This window comes from Cibotium barometz, chromosome 20 (genome assembly GCF_041138505.1).
Source record: "Cibotium barometz isolate CiBa-2024 chromosome 20, ASM4113850v1, whole genome shotgun sequence".
Lineage (NCBI taxonomy): Eukaryota > Viridiplantae > Streptophyta > Polypodiopsida > Cyatheales > Cibotiaceae > Cibotium > Cibotium barometz.
In genome coordinates, this window is record NC_141065.1 from 49,765,128 (window position 1) to 49,791,169 (window position 26,042).

The 26,042-nt window shown below is 45.8% G+C and overlaps 1 protein-coding gene across 3 annotated transcripts in view; it reads right to left on the reverse strand.

Annotated features, from left to right (window-relative positions):
* LOC147627973 (ultraviolet-B receptor UVR8-like) overlaps positions 1-26,042 on the reverse strand; it is a 66,320-nt gene that overhangs the window by 29,189 nt on the left and 11,089 nt on the right. For 2 of the 3 annotated variants that reach the window (XM_086814939.1, XM_086814938.1), the window contains exons 4-8: positions 12,761-12,842; positions 1,452-1,604; positions 1,200-1,373; positions 926-997; positions 492-563 (exon numbers count right to left, since the gene is read on the reverse strand). In XM_086814939.1, coding sequence (XP_086671065.1) covers positions 492-563; positions 926-997; positions 1,200-1,373; positions 1,452-1,604; positions 12,761-12,842 — 553 coding nt within the window. The remainder of the gene's footprint in view (positions 1-491; positions 564-925; positions 998-1,199; positions 1,374-1,451; positions 1,605-12,760; positions 12,843-26,042) is intronic. The other variant, XM_086814940.1, reaches the window with a different exon arrangement.

The window sequence follows — 26,042 nt, forward strand, 5'->3', positions numbered from 1 at the left end:
AAGCAAGCGGCCGACTTGAATCCGATTAAAAACAGCTGCTGAAGGAATAGCAAAGGGCAGAGAGGGAGACAAAAGCAGCAGCAGCAGAGGCAGGGGCAGAGGCGGGGGCAACAAGAGGCAGAGGCGGGGGCAGTGGGCAGCAGCAGGGCAGAGGCGGGAGTTAGCAGCAGCAGCGTGGGCTCCTCTCCAGCTCGAGCTCAAGCATCGCATAAAGGAGGAGCTTTTGGACTCTGAGCTGGCTGATGATACAGTGATGTTTCTCGAGGCATCTTTTGCTCCTATTTTCATGATTATGAGAACTTACACTGCTTTATATACTTCTCGAGGTTGAGCTTTTGGACTCTGAGCAGGCTGATGATACAGTGATGTTTCTCGAGGCATCTTTTGCTATTGTAGGGACAAATAAACTTTTGCATGATATGGGCCTATATTAGAGTGATAATGCTCGATCAAAAAATCTACAATGGAACCAAAAGAATTGAAGAGCACACCTCTTCATCTGGAACTTTTACCAATTGTGGGCTGTTATGATCATCATTATTCCCCACTCCAACCTGTCCAAACTGCAAGCAACAAAAACCCATTTGGAAACCAAGCACATGAAACCAAATCTTGAAGGAAATAGTCAATCTGCATCCTCATAACCATCTCCAATGGCAACAAAGATACTGCTTGAAAGTGGTCGTTTCCACTTCAATCCCATTAAGCAAACAAGTCAAGAAAAGTGCATAGCCTTTTAAAACTTAACATTAAAAGCCACTCAATGTGCACCCATTTTCACAATAATCTCCATAAAGCACCAACAATAGTGCCAAAACTATGGTCTTTTCTACCTACATAAAAAAAGCAGTCATGAACACTGCTGAGTTGTTCTGAAAAACAATGCATATTAACAAATGAGGAACAAGAGAAACCCAAAACATACCTTGTTCCAACCCCATCCATACAGCTTTCCTTGGTCATCAAGAGCCATTGTATGTCTCCAGCCTCCAGAAATCTGCCCATGAAACATTCGTGCATTTCAATCTCATAAATGCTAGTTTTTTTTTAAAAGGCATATTAGAAAAGTGATGCCAAAATCTCCTTTTACACAAATACAAGAAGGAGCTACACAAACACTGGGTACCATGGGTATGCCTCTCCAAAAAATACTAATACGTTTTCACAGCAGGAGGTAACTCCAAAATCAAGCTCCAAACCTGGGCAATGCGATTCTCTTTAAGAGCTGCTACTTGGTGAGGTACAAGATGATCTTCATGATCACCATGCCCAAGTTGCCCATATTTACTCCATCCATATGTATACAGAAGTCCAGCATCAGAAATGGCTATCGTATGCCTCCAGCCACACGCCACCAGGTTCATTTGCTTGCCCTATAAACACCAACACCATATAAATTATCATCCAATGCAGCCACATCTAATGGGCACTTTAAATTGAAGGTCACTCACCGGAATGGACACAACTTCTGGAGCTAGGCGATCGCTCCGATCACCCAAACCCAAGTTTCCATATCTGCCCCAACCCCAACCATACAACTTGCCGCTCTCTGTCACTGCAACTGTGTGTTCCGCTCCAGCTGCAACCATCTTCACAGGAATTCCCTGCATCAAAATAACAGTATTCCTAACTGGCATCATTAAATACATGAAGACAATGAGAAGAAATTGTTTCATGCTTATGCAGTTTATCTTGTCAATCAGAAACATGTTCCCCATCCAACAATGTCATTGACAGTCTTTTCAGAAGCCATCATCATCGGTAAAAAGTGTAAGTACGACATGCTGAAGAAGAAGCCTAGATAGGCATGCAAAGAGGGATGCTGGATACTCCCCTTGCCTTGGGCTAGGGCAGTGGTCTCCCCTTGCTTATGGCTTGGGTGGTTGATTTCTCTTCCCTTGCTAAGTGACTTAGGTTGGAGAACCTGTTTTCTTGGTTTCATATTGTATTTGAGAATCTCATGCTTAGCACCCGCTATCTTGTACTTAGAAGAATTCCCTTTTTTTCTCTCTCTCTCTTTTTTTCTTTTTCTTTTTCTTTTTCTTTTTTTTTTTTGTGGTGTAGTATGCTTTGAGTGTGTTGTGTGAATTGGTTAAGTGTTGTCCAGCATTATTCTCTTTAATAGTTATTTAACCGCAAGATTTTAAGGCTTTTAATCCGCCCCATTACATTGGTATCACAGCCGAGGTTCCCTTCCCATGGTGGTTTAGAAAGACCTCTCTTTTGCTAAGTAACTATTAACGGGATTAACCAAGGATGGCTAGCCATTCACCTTCACACGTGAGTGCCTCTCCAGGAGTTGCTTGTCAGTCACCATCTTTAGTGACTGCTTCTCTCAAAGCACACCCGACTGTCCGATAATCAGTGGACCCACATCAAGCCATGGTGCATACCAATCAAAAGATGGAGAAACTCTGGAAAAGGATTGAAGAAGCAAGCATCCATCATCAACCAACTCAAGGATGACCTGAATTTGCAATGGGCGCTCAATCGTAAACAAATGGCTTCTCAATCTCCAGTTGAGCAAGATTTTACAACATTTTCAGATTTGGCAAGGGAAATGAATGCTGAGCCCTGAGAACTTGCCCTTGCATATTTGATCAAACGGGGAATTGTGATGGCAAATGAGGCAGGCGACCTCACTCTTGTGAAGCCACCCCACCTTAGCCCCAATGGGACTGCTGCCCAAACAGCCTGTGCAAGTGCAAGGACACAAACTCAAGCGGTGCCGATGCATTCACCTTCTCCCCACCCTCCTCTCTCATCAAAAGCCTGATTTGCAGCCCATAGTACTTCTATGGAAAAAAAAAAACACGGATGAGGGGCAAGATAAGTCCCTGCCAATTATGCATGCAAAGAACCCTATGGAAGGGACAAGTCTGAGGATATATGTGTAGGGAAAAGGCAAGATGCCTGTGGATGCCATGGCAAAGGGCAGGTAAAAGGGGATGTTAGTGTACCTATGGAAGGCAATAGGATCAAGAGGAAGATGCCTATGTAGGAAGATTAGGATCAACCCAAGGATCTTCAACATTCTGCCAAGAAGCTAAGGTCGATGAAATAAAGTCTCCTTGCATAACCGGTCAATGCTAGAAAAAAGAAGAATGGAAAAAAGAACTCAATTCGGGCCAATTCCGAATTGCATCAATCTTTGCAAGATCCATCCGCACTCCATCTTTGGACACAATATACCCAAGATAGTGTATCTTTGACAAGAAGAACTCACTCTTCTTTGCATTTATGAAGAATTTATGCTTACGGAGTTTTTCAAAAACAATAGCCTTCTTCGGTCTTCGAGAAGACTAGGATGTCATCAAAGAAGACACCTGTAAATTTCGTAAGACTAAAGGGCATTCGTAAGACCAAAAGGCATAACAAGATACTCATTAAGCCCAAATGCTGTCCTGAAAGCAGTTTTGTGTACATCCTCAGGCACTACACGCACTTGATGATACACTCTTGAGATCAATTCGACTAAAGCATGCCGATCCATCCAACTTGTCAAGGATGTCGTCTACGCGTGGAATCGAAAACCAATTCTTGATGGTGAGCTTATTTAAAGCTCTATAATCCACACATATACGAAAGGATCCATCCTTCTTTTGAACCAAGAAGATGGGTGAACAATATGGGAAAAAGCTTGGCTGAACCAAACCCTTCTCAAGAAGGGAATTTACCTCCTTCATGATCTCCTCTTTTTGGAATGTACTTACACGATAGACTGGCCTATTAGGTAGTGAGCTACCTGGCACAAGATCAATGCGATGATCTTCCAGTCGTACGGGTGGCAACTCATTTGGTAACTCATCAGCAAAACAATCATTGTACTCTTGCAAGAATTTCAACCTATCATTACTAAGAGTGTTTACATGTACATCATTTTCCTCAACATGATCCCGTACAAAAATCAAGTACGCAAAAACAATCTTTTTCATTACTTTCTTAATTTGTATCTGAGATACAAGGGGAATGATATCACCCTCTTTACCAGCATCAATTATATACTCTCAACCTTTATGCATGAAGGTGATCCTATTGGTCTTGTAAGCCTTGCACGGATCAATGTGTGTATGCCAAGGCTTTCCAAGCAATACATCACAGCCATTCAAAGGCACCCCAAGAAAATCCACATGATCCACATAGCCTTAAATGTGTATGCGTAACTTGCCAATAATAGGCATGACCTGCACTTCTCTACCAACAACAAAGGCAGCCCCTACTTCAATTTGAGGACCCATGTCCTCCACTTCAATACCCAAAGCAACTACCATCTGTGTAGATATGAAGTTCTCAGTTGCACAATCATCAAACATAAACAAAGCGGGCTGATCCTTAAGCTGTCTCCAAACTTTACATACAACCCTGTCTTTGCTTTCATGTGAAGTGTTGTCCTGCACATCTCGGACCATATGTACATTGAGCTTTGATGCATTTGCATCATCACGCTTCTTGTTTGGGCATGCATTTGCAATATGCTCGGTGCTACCACAAGTAAAGCATTTCCCCTCGCTCATACATTGCTTTTTCTGCTCCGGAGTGAGACCATAGTCTCTCACTTTGAAGGGACGCTTCTTGGTAGTATTATTTTCAGCCTTTGGACCATTTTTATCATGGTTTTGGTCCTTTTTAGGTGGCTGTCCATTATTTACAGGTTTTGGACAACCCTCTCTTTGCCTTGAAATGAGGGTTTAGTCTTATTGGATCTACTCAATTTGAGTTCCAATTGCTCGGTGGTGGCAGTGGTGGCAGCTGCGATTAGTTAGTGTAAGGTATGACCAAGATACATTTGTAGTCCTGCTTTGTACACAGGTTGCAACCCCGATTGAAACCTTCTCTTCCTTTCCACCTTGGTGACATGCATAAATGGAGACACCTCCAAAAGCACTTTCCAAAACTTTTGTACATATGCATTCACTGTTTCCCTCTCATTTTGCTTACCTAATCCCACTTCATTGTTATCTCATTCAATGCATTGGGAGGCAAGAATTGGAATTTGGGAGTGAGACCATAGTCTCTCACTTTGAAGGGACGCTTCTTGGTAGTATTATTTCAGCCTTTGGACCATTTTTATCATGGTTTTGGTCCTTTTTAGGTGGCTGTACATTATTTACAGGTTTTGGACAACCCTCTCTTTGCCTTGAAATGAGGGTTTAGTCTTATTGGATCTACTCAATTTGAGTTCCAATTGCTCGGTGGTGGTAGTGGCGGCTGCGATTAGTTAGTGTAAGGTATGACCAGGATACATTTGTAGTCCTGCTTGCAATCCCGATTGAAACCTTCTCTTCCTTTCCACCTTGGTGACATGCATAAATGGAGACACCACCAAAAGCACTTTCCAAAACTTTTGTACATATGCATTCACTGTTTCCCTCTGATTTTGCTTCACCTAATCCCACTTCATTGTTATCTCATTCAATGCATTGGGAGGCAAGAATTGGGCATAGAACCTCTCCTTGAACTCTTCCTATGATCTAACAGGAATCGGTAAGAGCTTCTCCGTGAACCGCCAATGGACAGTAGTGCCTTTCATGAACATGCTTACATGCAGGATCATGGATTTCTGAGTGAAATCCTCATCATTGAAAGCAATATCAAAATGAAAAATAAACGCAAGTGCCTTTGATGCATCATATTCCCCATGATATGAGTCAAACTTCATAGATTTGTCTCCGGCTTTGAAGTCACAAGACTTTGATGCATGTGCATGCATCTCAACATGTTTTCCCCCATGTTTGTCCATCGGGACAACCCTTGTGACTGGCATCATTTTAGGAGCAAAAGGTGATGCATAAAGCATAGATACATGTGCCCTATAAGCATGAAGCATGGCTGGCCCCTCAACATGCATTGGTGCATTTTCAGTCATAGCTTCTCCCTCACGAGCACACTCGAAGGCATGAGTTGCATGAGAGATAAGCCAAATACCTGCACCAACAGAAAATTGTAGCCCATGTTGCATGTGTTGTGCATGCACATTTCCAACTGGCAATGGCATTTGACATTCATTTTGACCACTGCCATAAACATTGTATCCTTCACGAGCTACATAAGATATCCTTCACGGGCTACATAAAGTACTCCTGCATGGCGTGAAGTCGTCGATGGTTCCTCTTCCATAGCATGGAGATTCATCCTCTTAAACATAAGTTCTTGTTTGGGCACCTGTAGGGATTGCAAGACATGTGGGATGGTTGCATTTTCTGCATAGGCATCCTCGGTACGAACCAAGTATGCACGTGCTGCATCCCTTGGTTGCATATGCAACTCTTGATGAGCAATCATTGCCATTGCATGATCCATATAAGATTCAACTTTCTTGGCTTTTTCAAACGGTCATGTACCAATGGATCCTCGCGGCGGCGGTAGAGATTCAGTTCTTCTTGTTGTGCATGGAGAAGAGCCTACATACGAGTAAGTTCAGACTTCAAGACTATGGACTCTTCTTCCTATATCTTCTCTTTGCCACGGGACAGCTGTCCCACATATTCATGTTCCCTATTGTGTACCACATGAGTTTGCTCATCTTGTAAAGCATTGGAGGCATGCATTTCATTGTCCCCACCTCTTGTGTTAGCATCTCCAACATTCACTGTATGGCTGTCCATAGTGTTCTAAGTGTAGAGATAGCTAGTGCTCATGATGATCGTCTTTCACGATAGAAGTGAAAGAGAACCGTATGCTCTGATACCAATGTAGCTTGGTTGAACACAATGCTAATCAATACACTTAAATACACTAAGATTTGATGGACACATGCTCAATACAAGAAGTAATTTGCTGAATTGACAAGAGACACACAATGAGCCGGAACGGCCGGCCCCTCCCTCAAATAAAGTATATCGATCTTCGGAGAATTAAGTACATAGTGTCATGGGCATTTCTGACTAGATTTTGATACCAATGTATATAAATACAGTATTGCAAACAAGTGGTTGTTGGTGTAGACTTGCAACTCACACTACCCTCTCAAGTGCCCATGTCCCCTACCATCTTCTTTCTATTGTTCCATTAACACATGGTAGCAACAATCTACAAGAGAGCACGTAGGACAAGAGAACACTACACAAGGTATGTGATCTTGTAATCCGGTTCCTTCCTCCTGCTACTTGCTTCCATATTTAAGCATAAAAGCTTACCAATTGCAAGTAGAGTCGATGACAACAGAAGTCTTCACGATGAAAGTGCTTGGAGTGATGAAATCTTCAATTTGTCGCAATTCTTCGCGACAAGAGTCTTCAAGAGGATGAAGGGGAACCCTCGGAAAGCTTCCCCTATGGTTCAACTTGAGAAAGGAGGACAAAAATTAGGATTTTCAGCAAAAAGATCAAAAATTACAGCAAGAAAGAGAGTTGTTTTGCTGAATTTCAGTCATTGGGAGTGTGTAAGAGAGTGATTAGCACCCGAAAACACTATTGGAAGCTTGGGAAACACCTTAGCAAGCTTGGACATGGAGTTGGGAAGGATAAAGTGCAAAAAATACAACCCAAATGGCCTCATGAAGGAGGCACTTTCTTCTAGAGAGAGAGGGAAGAGTGAGGTGATGAGTTGTCCACTCTAGGTGGCAAGTGCTTTGTGGAGCAAGCTAGAAAGTACACATGGCTGGTTACTCCCTTTGTACAAAGGAGATAAGGTCTGGGCGGTGGACATTGGGTTTTGTCCACCTCGGGACATTAGTGTGTGTGAACACTGAGCTGGTTATAATTTATAAGTGAGTTTTGGTCACCCAAAACTTAATGAAGTGCGTACACACTCACTTATAAATTAGTGTTAAATCCTAAGGCTAGGTTTATGACCAATACTTACCACCTCTCACATGCCACATAACCATGTCAGCAGACAATTTCACACGTACGGTTCGCAGGCGAGTGTCCCCTTACCTAGAACTACACAATGGTCAAGCAAGCATGAAAATAGCATGCAATTTCAATTGCAAGCAAGCACATAAAGATGCTATAAAATGCAGCATTGGTATGAACAATCCCTGTTCATGAGAATATACCAAAATAGACGTGCTCCAAGCAAGTACACGAGGTACCATACCCAATGGAACACCAATCCACATTCAAGTGGCCAAACCGAAAGGCCACAAATCACCAATCTGAGAACTTGTCAAAGAGGAGAGTGCAACGAGTTTGTATATACCATTCTCCACGCCGCCTTCCCAAACAACTTGGCCAGTCTCGCGGTCCCGTAGAGCAACAAAATGCTTCTCAAACTCCACCCGGAAGCCAGTCTTGCACACCTCATGCACTAACAACAGATGAAAACCAAGTGCTAGGACGTAAAGAACACGAGACGAATGCTTCACCCCTCTGCCATCGGGAATGATCTCCATCCGGCCCTCACTGTGTATCGGTATGGTGGAATTGTTGCCAATGAAAATGCGACCTAACTGCCGTTTCAAATCCTGAAAGAAGTCACCGGAAGGAGTCATGTGCCTGGAAGCACCACTATCAAGAATCCATTCCCTAGTATCCTTTGCAATGAAGCCAACTGCCTCCTCGCTCGAAAAAGATGAAGCATCCGTGTCCAACATCTCCAAGTGCACAAAGGCTGGAGTCTTTACAACTGAAGCTGAAGAATCAACACTCTTCCCAGTCCACTTGGGACACTTCCTCCAATAGTGGCCTTTCTCGCCACAATCATTACAGGTCTGAATCGGGCTTCTTCTCAGAAGACTTCTCCGATGAAGCCTTCCCTTTGCCCTTGTTGTTGTTATTACGGCCTTTCGACCGTTGGCCAGTTAAGGCCTCAAAACCTCCGCCCTGTGGAGGGTTCGTGAATCGCTCTTCCTGGTCCAAGACCATGGACACAAGCTCCTCCCATGTGATGGTACTGAGCTTGCCACTTGTGATCAACGAAGAGTGAAAGGCTGAGTACTGAGAGGGCAAATGTGACAGCAACGTTATGGCCATATCCTCTGATGATATCTCTTTCCCTGCCTGGAGAACTTTCTGCTGAAGAGCCTGCAGCTTGTTGATGTGCTCCCGCATCGTCGACGACTTTGCAAGATTCATGACCCGCATCTGAACTTCCAAGGAGATTCTCTTCATGGGTGATACCCTATTGTAGAGAGAAGCCAAATCCTACGAAATACCTCTAGCCAACGTCATATGCTTTATATGATTGATCACCTGTGGTGTGCAATTGAGGAAGATGAAAGAACGGACTCTGGCATTGACACGATCCCATACCTGTGTCCGTGCCTCCCGTTCCTTCCGAATAGAGGGTAACTCCCCGTTCTCGAACTCCGGCCGTGGAACCCCAGCAACAATGAAATCAACAAGGTCGTAAGACTCCAAAACAGATTCCATCATTACCTTCCATATGCCGTAGTTGTTCCCGTCCAACTGGCGGTCCACCGGGAACGTGGGGAGTGTCGGGATCTTCACGTGCTTCTCAGCCATCTCAAGCAAATCTGCCATCTCAAGGGTTCACAAGGTCTTGTGAAGGAAGGGTGGGTGGGAAAAAAGAAGAAGAAGAGGTTGCAAATAGAATGCAAGGTGGTTGTCCAACGGTGATGGCTGCTTCTACCCGATCTCCAAATCCCGTACAGCCCAAAACAATCTCCAATCAGCACCTAAATCAGCAAAACCACGTCCCATTGTCTCCAAGCTCTGATACCATGTCAAAGTCACGCACCAGCAGCACGCACACCACCCTAGGGCACTGAACAACGTCGGTGGCTGGGCTCCCATCTCCTAGCCGTTGCTGCCTCCCAAAAACCCGGTCGGAGGAGATACCTGTCACAAGGTGCCACCACACCCTGCACAAAGAAGATGAAACACCGGTGCACAAAAGCTAGAGTCTTCTCGGTTGCTACTGAGGATTCTGCACCCTTCTCGGAGCTCCGCTTGGGACATTGCCTCTAATAGTGGCCTTTCTCGCCACAATCATTACAGGTCCTCTCTGACTTTAGTTTCTCGCGGTCTGAGTCGGGCTTCTTCTCAGAAGACTTCGCCGATAAAGCCTTCTCTTTGCCCTTGTTATTACGGCCCTTCGACCGTTGGCCAGTTAAGGCCTCAAAACCTCCGCCTTGTGGAGGGTTCGTGAATCTTTCCGCCTGGTCCAAGACCATGGGCACAAGCTCCTCCCATGTGATGGTGCTGAGCCTGCCACCACTGGTAATCAACGAAGAATAAAAGGCTGAGTACTGAGAGGGCAAATGTGACAGCAACGTTATGGCCGTATCCTCCGATGATATCTCTTTCCTAGCCTGGAGAACTTCCTGATGAAGAGCCTGTAGCTTGTTGATGTGCTCCCGCATCGTCGACGACTTTGCAGGATTCATCACCCACATCTGAACTTCCAAGGAGATCCTCTTTATGGGTGATACCTTGTTGTAGAGAGAAGCCAAATACTGCCATATTCCTCTGGCCAGCGTCATATGCTTGATATGATTGATTACCTATGAGGTGCAATTGAGGAAAATGAAAGAACGGCCTCTAGCATTGACACGATCCCATAACTGTGCCTGTGCCTCACGTTCCTTCCGAATAGAGGGTAACTCCCCTTCCTTTAACTCCGACCGTGGAACCCCAACAACAATGAAATCATCAGGGTCGTAAGACTCCAAAACAGATTCCATCATTACCTTCCATATACCGTAGTTGTTCCGGTCCACTGGGAACGTGGGGAGTGTCGGGATCTTCACGTGCTTCTTAGCCATCTCAAGCAAATCTGCCATCTCAAGGGTTCACAAGGTCTTGTGAAGGAAGGGTGGGTGGGAAAAAAGAAGAGGCTGCAAATAGAATGCAAGGTGGCTGTCCAACGGTGATGGCCACCTTCTACCCGATCTCCAAGTCCCGTACAGCCCAAAACAATCTCCAATCAACACCTGAATCAACAAACCCTCGACGTCCCACTGTCTTCAAGCTTCAAGCCACCTGGGGCTCTGATACCATGTCAGAATGCACAGCGGAAATGAAGACAACTGCTGTAGAGAGCAATACACAGATGCAAGAGAGAGAGAAGCTAGTGTAACTCTGCTATATACACCAATGAAATCCCGAAATATACAATGAATAGTGTGGGGGGGCAAGGGGCCATTTTATATGGCCCCAGGCTGCTGATCGGCCAGCACAAAACAGGCCGACAACAGCAAAAATGCTCACGACCAGCAACAAGTACAGTCGGCCAGAAGAAGTCAGTCAGCCATTACTGCAGATCAAGTCGGGTAGCAGAGTCCAGTCGGCCAGCATTTGATATAGCCGACAAGCACAAAACAGCCTCCCACACCAAGCAAAAAAAATGGGAAAAATACATGGAAGTGAGAAAAAAATGGGGACACACCAAAACTGGGCGAGCACACCCACAACATAGGCCTTGACATAGTGTACAGACAGCAGATGACTACTAACAAAAACCCGGCTGGAGGAGATATCTATGACAAGGTGCCACCACACCCTATATATGGCTCTTCGACTTCCCATGCTCTTGCATATGGGATAATCCACCACAACTTCTAGTCATGCGATAACCCGAGAGTAGCTACGAGAATTGCCACCTCCAATACCCTCCAATTCGAGCACCTCGATCAAACAAAGGTTAGGACCGCCCAAGACCACACAGGCCGAGCTCTGATACCATGTCAAAGTCACGCAACAACAGCATGCACACCACCCTAGGGCACTCAACAACGTCAGTGGCTAGGCTCCCATCTTCTAGCCGTTGCTCCCTCCCAAAAACCCGGCCAGAGGAGATATCTATGACAAGGTGCCACCACACCCTATATATATGCTCTTCGACTTCCCATACTCTTGCATATGGGATAATCCACCACAACTTCTAGTCATGTGATAACCCAAGAGTAGCTACGAGAATTGCCACCTCCAACACTAATCCTATACCACCTGAACACACCTCTTGGGTGTTGTCACATAGTAGTCTCGCCTAGGCCATTAGTCCCATACCACCTGATTGGATGTTGTCACACCAACTAATCTTTCCTAGGCCACTAGTCCAAGATAAAATGATCGATTCCCCCTTAACCAAGACAATAATTGACTTATATGGCTCCCATATAAACCAAGTGCTGTAATTAGCCTAATGCCTCTATTAACCACTAAACCTGCCTTTCGATGCCTCAACCAAACCCTTGGGTTAACATAAACGAGACAAGTTAGACATCTAAACCAGCCCCGAGCTTGGGATGTAACATCTATGCTGTAGTGAATCATCTTCGCTGCAAAATACAAAAAACAAAAAAGCATATTAAAGCATAGGACAAAGTACGTTTGCAAAAGTGAAGCTTGAACCTTGAAAGAGTAAAACTAAAAAATATCTTGGTATGTGCTAGGTCGAGTTGGTGTAGACCCATCGGTTTCCCAGTGTGAGAAGCCAAGTTCAAACTAACCAAAAAGAAAACTTAACAAAAAGGGCCAGATCTTTTGTACAAAGAATGAAACGCAAAAGTATGTGAAGCCTTCTCCATTTCCAAAAAAAAAAAAGGTAAATGTGCAGCTCTTATTTTAGAATACAACATGTTGTATGAGCAAAGAAGAAAAACAAGGCAGAGAGCAAGTATCACTCTTAGGCAAGCATAATGAACTAAAGCATGGCACAAAGCGCTTACAATTGTCAGCAGGGGAATCGGGGACTGTACTGTACCCAACCTAGCACTTTTAGGCAAGCATAATGAACTAAAGCATGGCACAAAGCACTTACAATTGTCAGCAGAGGAATCGTGGAGTGTACTGTACCCAACCTAGCGCACCCCCCCCCCCCCCCCGCGTGGAAGAAGAAGACAATCCCAACTAACCTGGAAAGCTTGAACAGTGCAAGGAATAAGTGAGTCTTCAGTATTGCCAAGGCCAAGTTGCCCATTTTGATTTCGACCCCAGCTGCACAAAGAACACCAAACTTGAAAGGGCACAAAGAATAACAACGGCCAGACAGCTTCAAGACTAGTGTTTTGACAAAATCTAAACTTATTTCAAGTATTTGCAAGTGCTCATATGAATTTGTTGACCGAAACTAGCATCACTTTTAAGTTTGCTATATCAAAAAGTCCTTGTAGAACCTCTTATAATGCTGATGCTAACAGTCCCCAGTCCATCAAAAAGTAAGTAGCTCCATTTCCCATGCAAAAGTTTTCCATCTTTCTCGCACAAAAAAAAACCCCACTGGGACCCCAAATTTGCTTAGTTTACTCATTTCATTGTGTGTAGCTCGATTGTTGTTTGCAGAAACCTTCTTGCATTTGGAGCACCAAAGCAACCCACATAGAAGCGCTAAAGACAAACCTTAAAAAAGAAAAGCTCGCCGTTGACAATGCAATCCAACCATAAACCAAAACCCTATTGGAAAACCCCCAAAATAGAGAGTTGAATCATTACAGCACCGCCTCCTAGACCCACTAAAGACCAAAGACGGTGGGATGCCCGTGATACCCAAGCAATGGCCATGATTGCTCTTTCAGTCAAGCGCTCGATTGTACCTCACATCCGATCCTACAGCTTTGCAAGGGCTGTCTGGGTGGTTCTCGAGACCATGTTCCAATCTCATAATGAAGTACGAGTCATGTACCTGATGCGGAAGCTGGACGACTTGACCATGAACGAAGGTGATTCCGTTTCAGATGATCTTACCAAGGTAACAGACCTTAAAGAACAGTTGCTGAATATAGATGAGGTAGTTGATAATAGGAAATTGATCACCACCGTTCTTAACTCCTTACTTGAGTCATATCAAAGTTTCCATACTTATTTGAATCTCTCTATGAGAGGAGGCAATCCTATATCCTTGGAGGAGTTGGTTGGATTACTTCTCCAAGAGGAGTAGACAAGGAAGAACAGATAGATCTAGGGGTGATGTACGCAAAGGAGATCTAGCCTACTTCTCAAAGGACAAAAGGCAAAGTGGACTCGTCCGAGGGTGACACTCACCAAGAAGAAGAAAGGAAAGTGTCACTACTGCCACAATCCAGGGCACTACACCAAAGAGTGTCGAAAGAGGCTCGCAAAATTGAAAGCTGATGAAGACTTTGCAAACTTTGCTTCCTCTACCTCTGACAACAAGAAGCAGCAGCCAAAAGATAAAGTAACCCTAGTCCAAGATGACTAGGCTTTCTAGCCACATTATCACTATGGGGGAGAATGTTAAATATTAATAGTGATTAATGTGAGAATAAACAAGTGCTAGTAGGCGGTTGAGTAAACTAGCACTGAATGTAAGCCTTAAATAAAGCGGTTCCAATGTGTGTGAACAATTGCTAGTATGTACAAGTCTCTTGTGTAGGAATAGCCTCTTAAAAGGCATATGTGGTGGCATCATATTTGGCATATATGGTGGCATCATACTTAGAATATGTGGTGGAATCATATGTAGCATATGTGGTGGCATCACATCTAGCATATGCTTAGAATATGTAATGAGGTCTCTCCTATAAAAAGGACCTAGTTCTATATGAATTCATGCTTTCAACTACATCTTGTACTCCCACAATCCCCTCAATCTTGTGCTGATTCTCTTGTTAATTATCATCTCTCCCTCTTCTCCTCACTTTTGTGTGGCTGCACTCTAGACATTAACTTATCAATTACATCCTTAGTGTAGAACAACCATGTATCCTAGTTTAATTAGGGGTTAGCAGCTGGCTCTTGGAGAATAGTCTTATAAATATTCGTTTATATTAAGCTAGAGGGTGTATTGAAAGCATTTGTGTGCACAACAAAATTGTGTGATGCATAAGGGAGTTGAGGTATTATCCAATTGAATAGCGTTTACCATGTACCATGTGTGCATGTTCTGATAGTCATACATGCAGTCAGAAAATAGATGTTTTTCTGTCATATTATAGGGCATGGTAAGAAGAATTGCCACAAATGGTAATCGGCACAAGCCGCCAAAGCTTCTTCTGCCACAGTTGCCACACCCTCCCCAGCTCCTCCAGCCCCGCCTACTACCTCAAATGCAGTTCAACTTTTACCTTCCATGCATCCTATGCCATCCGTGGTATTTGATGCTAAGCAGGAGGGTGAGAGCCATGCTGCTCAGAAGAGCCTCATCCGAGCTTATGGCTCTGCCCAGGGCCGACAGTTTGTAGTCCTTTTCGTCATGGGTAGTTCTGAAGACGCCATCTCTCCCCAGTTGGCTAATAAATTGAACTACACATTAGTCCCATATCATCTAGATGTGGGCGAGTTTACACCTAGTCTTCGCACATGAGCCTATTCCCGATTGGCGGCAGGACACTTTTACTATTTGTAAAGGTTTTCCTGAGCCTGTCATGATTCGTGGGGATAGAAGCATTCTTGGCATCCCATTGATTTCGCATCTCCAACCCAAACGAGCTATCCGCAAGGGAGCAGAAGGAGCACTCCTTTATGTTCGTGCTCAAACAACCCCTCCCTCATTAGTAGCATCCATTACATCTTCAGTCCCTCAGTTAGCAGACCTCCTATCCAGACACCAGGACATTATGCTTAGGGACGATCTCCCGCCCAGTCTCCCACCCTCTCGCCCTGAGGACCATCACATTGATTTGGTCCTTTGATCAGATCCTCCTCGCAGGTTTTCCTATCGTCTTTCCAAGACTTTAGAGGGCGAGTTAGAAAAGCAGTTATCTGAGCTTCGAGCCGAATTCATTCGGCCTTCTTCCTCCCCATTTGCTGCACCTATCCTATTTGTCCAAAAGAAGGACAAGTCTGCACGCCTTTGTGTAGACTACAGGGCATTAAACAAACTCACTATCAAGAATAAGTTTCCTATGCCCAGGATAGAGTACATTTTGGAGCGTTTAGACGGTGCTAAGTTTTTCACTAAGATCGACCTCAAGAGTGGTTACCATCAGGTCCGCATTTTTTAAGCTAACATTCGAAAAACAGCTTTTCAGACAGAGCGTGGTCACTACGAGTTCGTAGTCATGCCTTTTGGGCTTACAAATGCACCCGCAACGTTCAATAAGATGATGTCTAGGATTTTCGCAGTCCACATTATGAAGTGTGTTTTCATATTCCTTGATGACATACTAGTCTTCTCAGCCACTGTGGAACAGCATGAGAAAGATGTGGAAAAAGTCTTGCAACTTTTGCAAGATAATCAGCTCTACATAAACGCCAAAAAGTCTATCTTTGGTGTTAAGGAAGTTCGGTATTTGGGCTACGTCATCGGTTCCGATGAGATTAGACTGGACCCGTCAAAGGTTCGGGAGATCTTAGACTGGGACATTCCTAAGACCGCCCAAGAAATTCGTTCATTCGTAGGTCTTTGTCAGGCCCATAGTACTCATGTCCATCAGTTTTCCAACCTTGCAGCACCTCTTACTGACTTGCTCAAGGGGGTGAAGACTCGCAAGCAGAAAGTCTCAGTTACACGTAAGGCACTTGATGCATTCCGTGCACTCCAAAAAGCTGCCTCAGAAGCACCTGTATTAAAGTTAACATCATGGGACGAACCTTTCGAGGTCATCACCGATGCCAGCAATGTAGCCATAGGTGCAGTCCTCCAGTAGGACAATAGACCCATGGCATATTATAGTAGAAAGTTGGATGTCGCTGAAAAGAATTATTCGGTATATGACAAAGAGCTTTTGGGTGTGATCATAGCGCTCAAACATTGGAAGTCTTTTCTTTATGGACAGACTTTCACAGTGAAAACAAAACCACCAAGCACTTAAGTGGCTTCAGACTATGCCAAGTGCCCAGTGGAGTGATCGACAGGCAAGGTGGAGTCAAATCTTCCAACAGTTTGGAGGTATGATTGAATACATCCCTTGGTAAGCATAACCCAGTAGCAGATGTTCTTAGTAGGAAGACCAGCATCCCGACCAGTCAGGAATCTACCTGGTGGCACCTTGTCATAGATATCTCCTCAGGCCAAGTTTTTGGGAGGCAGCAACAACGGCTAGGAGATGGGAGCCCAGCCACCGACGTTGCTCAGTGCCCTAGGGTGGTTGCGTGTTGCTGCTACGTGACTTTGACAAGCTCCTTTATCTCTTGGCCCATAGGAAACTAGTCCACCACAATGCCTTTGATGCCTTTTTACAGCTACTGAAGCTCCTGAATCTAGTCTTTATATGTTGCTCCTTCAAGGATTAGTCCTAGGATGAGCATGTCCATGTGCATGCACATGACATCCCCTTCTACGAAACTTGATGACCGGATTCCAACTTCTGACCCTGGATGACTATCATCATCCCCTGTCTCCACATATGGTCTCCCATACAGTCATCTTTCCTTTCCTCGCAACCTTTTCATTGAAAACCTTGCAAGGGGACAAAGTGGAACAAATGCACAAGCTTGCATCAGATTTGGAGTTGAATTGGAGACAGGCATGTCCTTGAACACAAACATGAATCCTCCCTCTTGAAGACTGGTCCCGGCATCCTTGGCTCCATCCTTGGATGCAAGGTGGTTCCAAACGTAGTGAACAATACATTTCGTGCGTTTGGAAAACATGCTGAAAAGATTCCAAACATAGTGAACACTGCCCCCGATATGTATATATACAAAATTTATAGTTTAGTTATAAAATTTTGAAATATGAAGTTTGAAGGAAGCACTTACTAATACTATACAACTTTTAGTTTCAATTTTGTGGGAGGTAGAGAGAGAGAGACTTGAGCGTGTGCGGGAGAGAGAGAGAGAGAGAGAGAGAGAGAGAGAGAGAGACTTGAGCGCCGCATAGAGACGCCCGCAGGAGAAGACTTGAGCGCCGCACAAAAGCTGCCACACGCACGTAAGGAAAAGCAAAAACAAAAACGACGTTGACTTGTGTCCGTTTTTTTAACCTATAAAATCAAAAGTGCACGTTCACTATTTTCCAAACGTTAGTGAATGTTCTAAGTGTTTGGAACGTTTGGAAACGTAGTTTGGATGCAACTATGCTTGGATGATCTTCATCCCTTGGAGTACTCCATAAAAGCCTCTCGAGCATCCCCAAGTGGCTACCGATTCTCATAAACGCTCCCGTTGGGTTTGCCAGACACCAACCAGCTTCAAGGGGTCTTGACACATGCTGCGTTACTCTCCTTGGACGATGCACCTTCATCTGGGACACCATCAGTGTTTAGCATTGCTGAAGCTCTAATACCAATGTCACATGCGCGGAAGCTCTGTCTTCTTTCAGCCCTAAACACCTTTCATAGAAACAACTTGATGCAAAAACCTCCGGAAGTCTCCCACACACATAGTGGATGGTCAGATTGCGCTCCGGAAAGGAAGTGCGTTCTCCTGCTATGGCGAGCTTCGACGACGAGAGAGAGACCAGGAACCATGGGACCAGAGTGCACCGGGCAGCCCAGCTAGGGCACCAGGCTTGAGTGTTACAGATTTGTTCCAGTAGATGATGCGAGCAATCGCAAACCAGACGACCAAGTTGGAAGAGTAGAAGGCGCAGATACCAAGGCTCTGGAAGAACGTACCCGTTCCCCAGCATCGCGTTTTCCATCTCCTCCTCCCTCTCCTTCCGTATCCCAGATTCCAGATCCTCGACACAGGGGCCCTCTCGCGGGGTCACGACCGCAGCCGAGCTCTTTGCTTGAGTTGCAGATGCGTGCATTGGAGATCCGACAACGTGAAGACGAAGCCATGCGACGCGCGGAACACAAGCGTTACCTAGCAGCTTTGGACGCCAGATTGACACCGACGGCGCCCTCGAATCATTTTCCTGATAAAATGAACTTCAGTAAGTATAATGGTAAACTTGATCCCACAACTCTTTATTCATGGTTACATCAGTTTGAAGCTTACTTTGCCGCAGTTAGAAAGACAGATACTGACAGAGTGATCTTAGCTAGTTGGTACTTGGAAGGTGAGGCCATTCCTTGGTGGACTCAGTGGGCTCCTGCCCACACTAGATTAGGTATGGCAGCTTATGTGTGGGACGAGTTTGTCCGCGACCTTAAGCAGCGGTTTCTACTGCCCCACTACCTTGACCAACTCAAAGACAAGTTCAGGGAGCCCGTCAGAACGCGCAACCAGTCCTTCAGTTTGCCAATAGAATTTCAACCTTATGTTTGCAATTAGGCTTATCTGATTCGGACAAGAAAGGGCAGTTTTTGTATGGCCTTGACACGCAAATCCAATGGGAGGTGCGTATATTTAGGCCAGCCACCTTTGAAGACGCACTCTCGCTTGTGCAGAGTGCAGAAATGAAGCATAATGATGGCAAGCCCAAGACTTCCCAACCGGCTTCTCCCAAGGCTACCGCCTCGAGGGGCAAAGGCCAGAACCCGACGGGGTCTTCCCCAGGACAGAGCCGGGAGGCTCTAGCTCCAAGAACTCGAACAATGCGTCTAAGCTTACTCCAGACCAGAAAGCGGAGGCAAGCAAGACAGGTGGCAAGTTGAATGCTGCGGAGCTTTGTCAGTACAAGAAGGAGGGTAGATGTTTCTTTTGTCATACAAAAGGATATACTTCTCGGGAGTGTCCTAAGAAGCCTCCAAAGCCCGCCGCCGCTGCCTCCACAGCTTCCGTGGTGAGCTCAACTCCCACACAGACCCCAGTGGGGCTGCCCCTAGTTCTTCAAATCCCGGTGCTTCAGCTGGTGCAATTATTAGCCGGGAACTCGAAGATAAGCAGAAGGGCGCCCATGACCAAGGGTATGAGCGCAACGAATCGCTTAAGTCCTTTGGCTACATAGGTGGCCAGAGAGTCGTTGTCTTGTTTGACAACGGCAGCACGGAGGATGTGGTCACGGAACAGACCGCTAGGCGTGCCCGTTTCGTCCTGACTTCGGTGGACAAACAGGTTGAGGGTTTTAGCACAGGCATGACAACGAGCGTCAAGTATGAAGCTCTAGGTGCTAAGTTAGTTATTCAGGGCATAGAATTTGTGCGTGATTTTATGATTGCACCTCTTGTAGAAGCAGACATAATTTTGGGTATTCAGTGGTTTCACAAGTTTCTTCTAGATGTCAAGTGGGACAAGCACACGTTCCAGATCAATCGGAATGTGTCAAACGCCCCAATGACCATTAAGTGTGAGCCAAGAATTCCGAACTTTCCGCTCATAAGCCACTTGTTGCAGGCTAAGCGAGCAGTCGGGAAAGATGCATAGTGTGCGATGATATACATCCAGTCAGCCCAAACGGTGGCCAGTGCTTCCGAGAAGTACTCGGCTCTCCATGAAAAGTTCCAGAAGATTTTTCTTCGGGACAGCCTCCCTCCCGAACCCCCCCTGTCTAGACCGGAGAACCACAAGATTGACCTCCTCCCAGGCTCGGAATCCTCGAGCAAGTTTTCGTATCACCTTTCCAAGGCAATGGAATCGGAGTTGGACCGCCAACTCCAAGAATTGTTGCAATCTGGCTTCATCCGCCCCAGCGTGTCGCCATTTGCAGCACCGATTTTATTTGTCAAGAAGAAAGATGAGTCTTCCTGTTTGTGTAAAATTATCGTGCACTCAACAAGCTGACTATCAAGAGCAGATTCTCGATGCCTCGAATAGATTATATTCTCGAGAGGCTAAATGGAGCAAAGGTGTTCTCGAAACTTGATTTAAAGAGTGGGTACCACCAGGTGAGGATTGTGGAGGGGGACATCCCCAAGACAACCTTCCATACGGAACAGGCCCACTATGAATTTGTGGTCATGCCATTTGGCTTGATGAACGCCCCAACTACATTTAACCGCATGATGATGCGTGTTTTCCGGGATTTGATTGAAAGGTGTGTGTTCATATTTCTGGACGACATACTGGTATTTTCAGCTACGGTTAAGCAGCATGACATTGATGTGGAGAAAGTCCTTAAGTTGTTGGAAAGCAACGAGCTCTACGTCAATGAAAAGAAATCGGAGTTTTATCTATTCCAGGTGCATTACTTAGGATACATAATTAGTGCCGAAGGCATTCGACTTGATCCGGCTAAAGTGGCCGAGATTGTCAATTGGGAAATACCTCAGACGGCCTATGACATCAGATCCTTTGTAGGTATATGCCAGGCATACTCCACCCACATAGACAAGTTTTCTGATCTCTCGGCGGATCTCACCGATCTACTAAAGGTGTGAAGACAAGAAGACAAAAGATTCGAATGACTCCACGAGCGTTGGAGGCACTCAAGAACCTCAAGGTGGCTTTATCAAAAGCGCCTTGTTTAGCACTTGCCTCGTGGGACGAACCATTTCAGGTGATCACCGATGCAAGTAACATCGCAATTGGAGGTGTGTTACAACAGAATGGTCATCCAGTAGCTTACATGTCTCGTAAGTTACTGCACAGAGAGAGAAATTACTCAGTCTACAATCGTGAACTCCTCGCAGTTATACAGGCCTTGAAACATTGGAAACATTTTCTTTATGGCCATGACTTTGAGGTTCGCACTGACCATCACGCATTACGCTGGATTAGGACAATGCCAAGTGCACAGTGGAGTGATCGACAACACCGCTGGAGCCAGATATTCCAGCAATTCGGTGGTATGATTGAGTACCTTCCAGGATAGGCCAATCCAGTGGCCGATGCTTTAAGCAGGAAGGAACAAGTGACTTCGATTCAGACCACTAGAAAGACTCAATCTTGTTGGTACAGGACTAGATGACATGAAGCACACGTACGCGGATTCCAAGGAATTTGGTACACACAGTGGGAACAGGCATTGGATGCCACAAGACCATGCCACATTCTGATACGCGATGGTTGGCTTTTCTACAAAGACCTACTGTGTGTCATGAAGTCGTTCAGGGCAGCTCTTCTCCATGATGCCCACGACGCCATTACTGGTGGTCATAGGGGCATGAATTCGACTCTGGAGAAATTGGAACAGCAATATTATTGGCCAAAGATGAGGCGAGATGTGTTTACATATGTACAACGCTGTGATATTTGTCAAAAGGTGAAAGCTCCTCGTGTAAAGAAGATAGGGTTGTTACAGCCCTTGCCAATTCCTGAGGGTCCTTTCCAAGATATTTCAATAAACTTTGTCACGAATCTACCTCCCAGTCCGAGTAAGCGTAATACGCAGTGCTTTGTTAGAAGTCATCTCCTGTCTTTTTCAGACACCAAGGCCTCTGTTGTGGGTGTGCCCACCCTTTGTAGGTGTTTTCTCATTTTTCCTCACTCCCCGTATTTTTTTCCCCATTTTTCCCTATTTCTCTATGGCTTGGGTGACTGCCCTGTGGTGGCTAGAGTACACAGTTGCAAGCCGATTGATGCTTCAGGAATCAGGTCCACGACTACATCTATGAGCTGGCTGACTTGATGTTTTCAGCAGGTCGTGGAGATGCAGGCCCTGTCCGGCTGTTCCTGAAGCAGGCCGACTGCTCTCTTGGGGCCATATAAAAAGGCCCCATAGCCCCTTGCCATATTCATCTTGTATCATTCCAGGATCTTGTGTATATAGAGCAGAGTTACACGCCTATCTCTCTCCTTCTCTTGTGCTGTTTGCACTCTACTTGCTCTTGTGGTCTCAGATTTGGTTATCATCTCCACTGCGTATTTTGACATGGTATCAGAGCCCTAGGCTCTTGAAAGATCTTGGGAGTTTTTTGAGCAAGAGGGGGACTGTTGCGTTGCTGATTGGTGGATTGTTAGGGACTGTTCGGGAAGAGAAGAAGCAAGAGGAAGGCGGGCTGAGTTGCTTGACAACCACTTGCAGGTGTAAGTTTTTTTCCCCACTCACCCACACTTTTCAGTGACATCCCCGCGATGGCGGATTTGTTAGAGATGGCTGAGAAGCATGTGAAGATCCCAACACTCCCCACGTTCCCAGTGGACCGCAATTGGACGGGAACAATTACAGCATCTGGAAGGTTATGATGGAGTCTGTGCTGGAGTCATACGACCTTGTTGATTTCATCGTTGTCGGGGTTCCACGGCCAGAAGCAGAGGAAGGGGAGTTACAGTCAACCAGAAAAGACCACGAGGCATAGGCACAGATGTGGGATCGTGTCAACACCAGGGTCCGTTCATTTATCTTCCTCAACTGCACACCGCAAGTAATCAATCACGTAAAGCATATGACGCTGGCCAGAGGCATATGGCAGCACTTGGCTTCTCTTTATAACAGGGTATCGCCCATGAAGAGGATTTCCTTGGAAGTACAGATGCGGGTTATGAACCCTGACGATGCGGGACCACATTAACAAGCTGCAAGCCCTTCAGCAGGAAGTCCTCCAGGCTAGGAAGGAGATATCATCAGAAGATATGGCCATTACTTTGCTGTCCCACTTGCTCAATATTCCGCTTTCTACTCCTCTTTGATTACTAGTGGCAGGCTCAGCACCATTACATGGGAGGAGCTTGTGCCCATGGTCTTGGACTAGGAGGAACGATTCACGAACCCTCCTCACAGTGGAGGTTCAGAGGCCTTAACTGGCCAACGGCCAAAAGGCTGGAATAACAACAAGGGCAAAGGGAAGGCTTCACCAAAGAAGTCTTCTGAGAAGAAGCCTGACACAAATAGAGAGAAACTGAAGGCCGAGAGGTCCTGCAATGATTATGGCAAGAAAGGCCACTATTGGCGGAAGTGTCCTAAGCGGACTGGGAAGAGTGCTGATTCTTCAGCCTCAGCTGCAAAGACTCCAGCATTTGTGCACTTAGAGATGATGGACTCGGATGCTTCATCGTCTTCGAGCGAGGAGGCAGTTGGCTTCACCGCAAAGAATACCCGGGAGTGGATTCCTGACAGTGGTGCTTCCAGGCACATGACTCCTTCCCGAGACTTCTTTTTGGATCTTAAACGGCAGTCAGGTCGCATCTTCATTAGCGACAACTCCACCATTCCGATACACAACAGTTCCCAACGGCAAAGGGGGGGAGCATTCCTTCCGTGTTCTTTACGTCCATGCTCTTGGTTTTCATCTTCTGTCAGTGCATGAAGTATGCAAGACTGGCTTTCGGATGGAATTTGAGGAGCATTCAATCACTCTACGGGACAGTGAGACTGGCCAGGTTGTTTGAGAAGGCGGTGTGGGGAGAATGGTATCTACAAGCTCTCTGCACTCTCCTCATTGAAGACAGGTTCTCAGGTCGAAGATCTGTGGCACTTTCGTTTTGGCCACTTAAATGTGGATGCACTACGGCGAGCTTTCCGGGACCAGATGGTGGTTGGCTTGCCAAATGTTGGCAGCAAGCAAGGACATTGCAGTTCTTGCATACGTGGTAAGCAGCACAGGGAATCCTTTCTGAAGCAGGCTTCCAGGCGGGCTTCAAAACCATTGGAGTTGATTCACACTGACTTGTGTGGACTTCAGCAGACACCATGATTGGGAGGATCTCTTTATTTCATGCTACTTGTTGATGACTGTACCAGATTCACGTGGGTCTACTTTCTTTCACAGAAGGACCAAGCTTTTGCACGGTTCAAGGATTGGCACGTGATGGTGGAAAAAGTGTCTAGATTGCAGGTAAAGACTCTCAAGGCTAACAAAGGGGGTGAATTCTCTTCGAATGTTTTCGTCAGATTTTGTGCAGATCATGGCATCAAGAGGAAACTGGCCAAAACAAGATCGCCTTCAGAGAATGGAGTTGTAGAACGCAAAAACAGGACTGTAGTGGAGATGGCGAGAACCATGCTCGAGCATCGTGATCTTTGGGGAGAGGCTGTGGCAACGGCTGTCCATACCCTCAACCGGTCTCCAACGACTTCAGTACCTAATATGACTCCGTTTGAGGCATACTTTGGCAGGAAACCTGATGTCTCCCACTTCCATGTTTTTGGGAGCGATGCGTATGTAGATATTCCGAAGAAGCAGAGGGGGAAGCTTGACTCCAGATCCCGTAAGCTTATATTTGTGGGGTATAATTCTCTTTCCAAGGGATACAGATTGTATGATCCAGAGAGGAATGAGATTGTTGTCAGCCGAGATATGGTCTTTGATGAGCATGTTCCAGTATCCACTGTCGAGGAGCCGCCACTTCTTGGAGATCCAGAGGAGTCTGATGATGATTCCCAGACCATTGTTCCAGTTGGTCAACCACAGTCAGTACAGGAGGTTGAGCCCGCAGTTGGAGTAGAGTCCCCGCAACAGCAGGAGGCTCCACGATAAGTTCGAGTACCTAGGTGGTTGATGGACACCCTTCGGGAGTCAGATGTCACGGAGCTACCCTCCGAGTGGACCACAAAGGACGGCCCTCGAAGATCGCACAGAGTCCGCGACAAAAGCAATACAGTAGACCAAATATGCGTCAGATGGGTCGGTGGACAAACACAAAGCCAGACTCGTGGCTAAAGGTTATGCTCAACGGCCAGGCATCGACTACGAGGATACCTTTGCACCAACAGCAAGGATGACCACGATTCGGACCGTTCTTGCCCTTGCTTCTTCTCAGAGGTGGCCTGTGTATCAAATGGATGTAAAATATGCGTTCCTTAATGGTGACCTGAAGGAGGAGGTGTATGTTGAGCAGCCTCCAAGCTTTGTTGTTCCAGGATCAGAAGGAATGGTTTATAGGTTACGTAAGGCCTTGTATGGTCTTAAACAGGCTCCCAGGGCTTGGAATCAGAAGATTGATTCCTTCTTTGTTCGGAGTGGTTTTCACAGATCGGTTTTAGATCCCAACCTATATCTCTTTCGGGAACGCGGCATGGTTACGATTATCATCCTTTGTGTGGATGATCTCATTCTCACCGGCGGTCATGTGGAGCACATTGGCGTGACGAAGGCTGCCTTGTTAAAGGAGTTGAGATGACCGACCTAGGCTTACTCCACTTCTTCTTGGGATTGGAGATCTGGCAAACCCAAAAGGGGTTTTTTTTCTCTCAGCAGAGCGGTATGTTCATGAGTTGCTTCAGGCCTTTGGGATGGAGAACTGCAAGCCTATTACTTCGCCAATGGACCCAAATACAAAGTTAACTGTTAATGATCCTTGTGAGCCAGTTGATGCCTCGCAGTATCGAAAGTTGGTCGGTTCATTGATCTGGTTGCTGAACACCAGATTGAACTTGAGCTTCTCTGTGGGGCTGTTGAGCTCTTTTATGCAGATGCCATTGAAGTCTCATTGGGACGCAGGATTGCGGATCTTGCGGTATCTGCAGAGTATGAAAGATCTAGGACTCTTCTACACAGGAGGGGATGGAGTCAAACTCCAAGGTTGGAGTGACTCAGATTGGGAAGGAGATCCAGACACGAGGAGATCTACTTCAGGTTACAGTTTTAT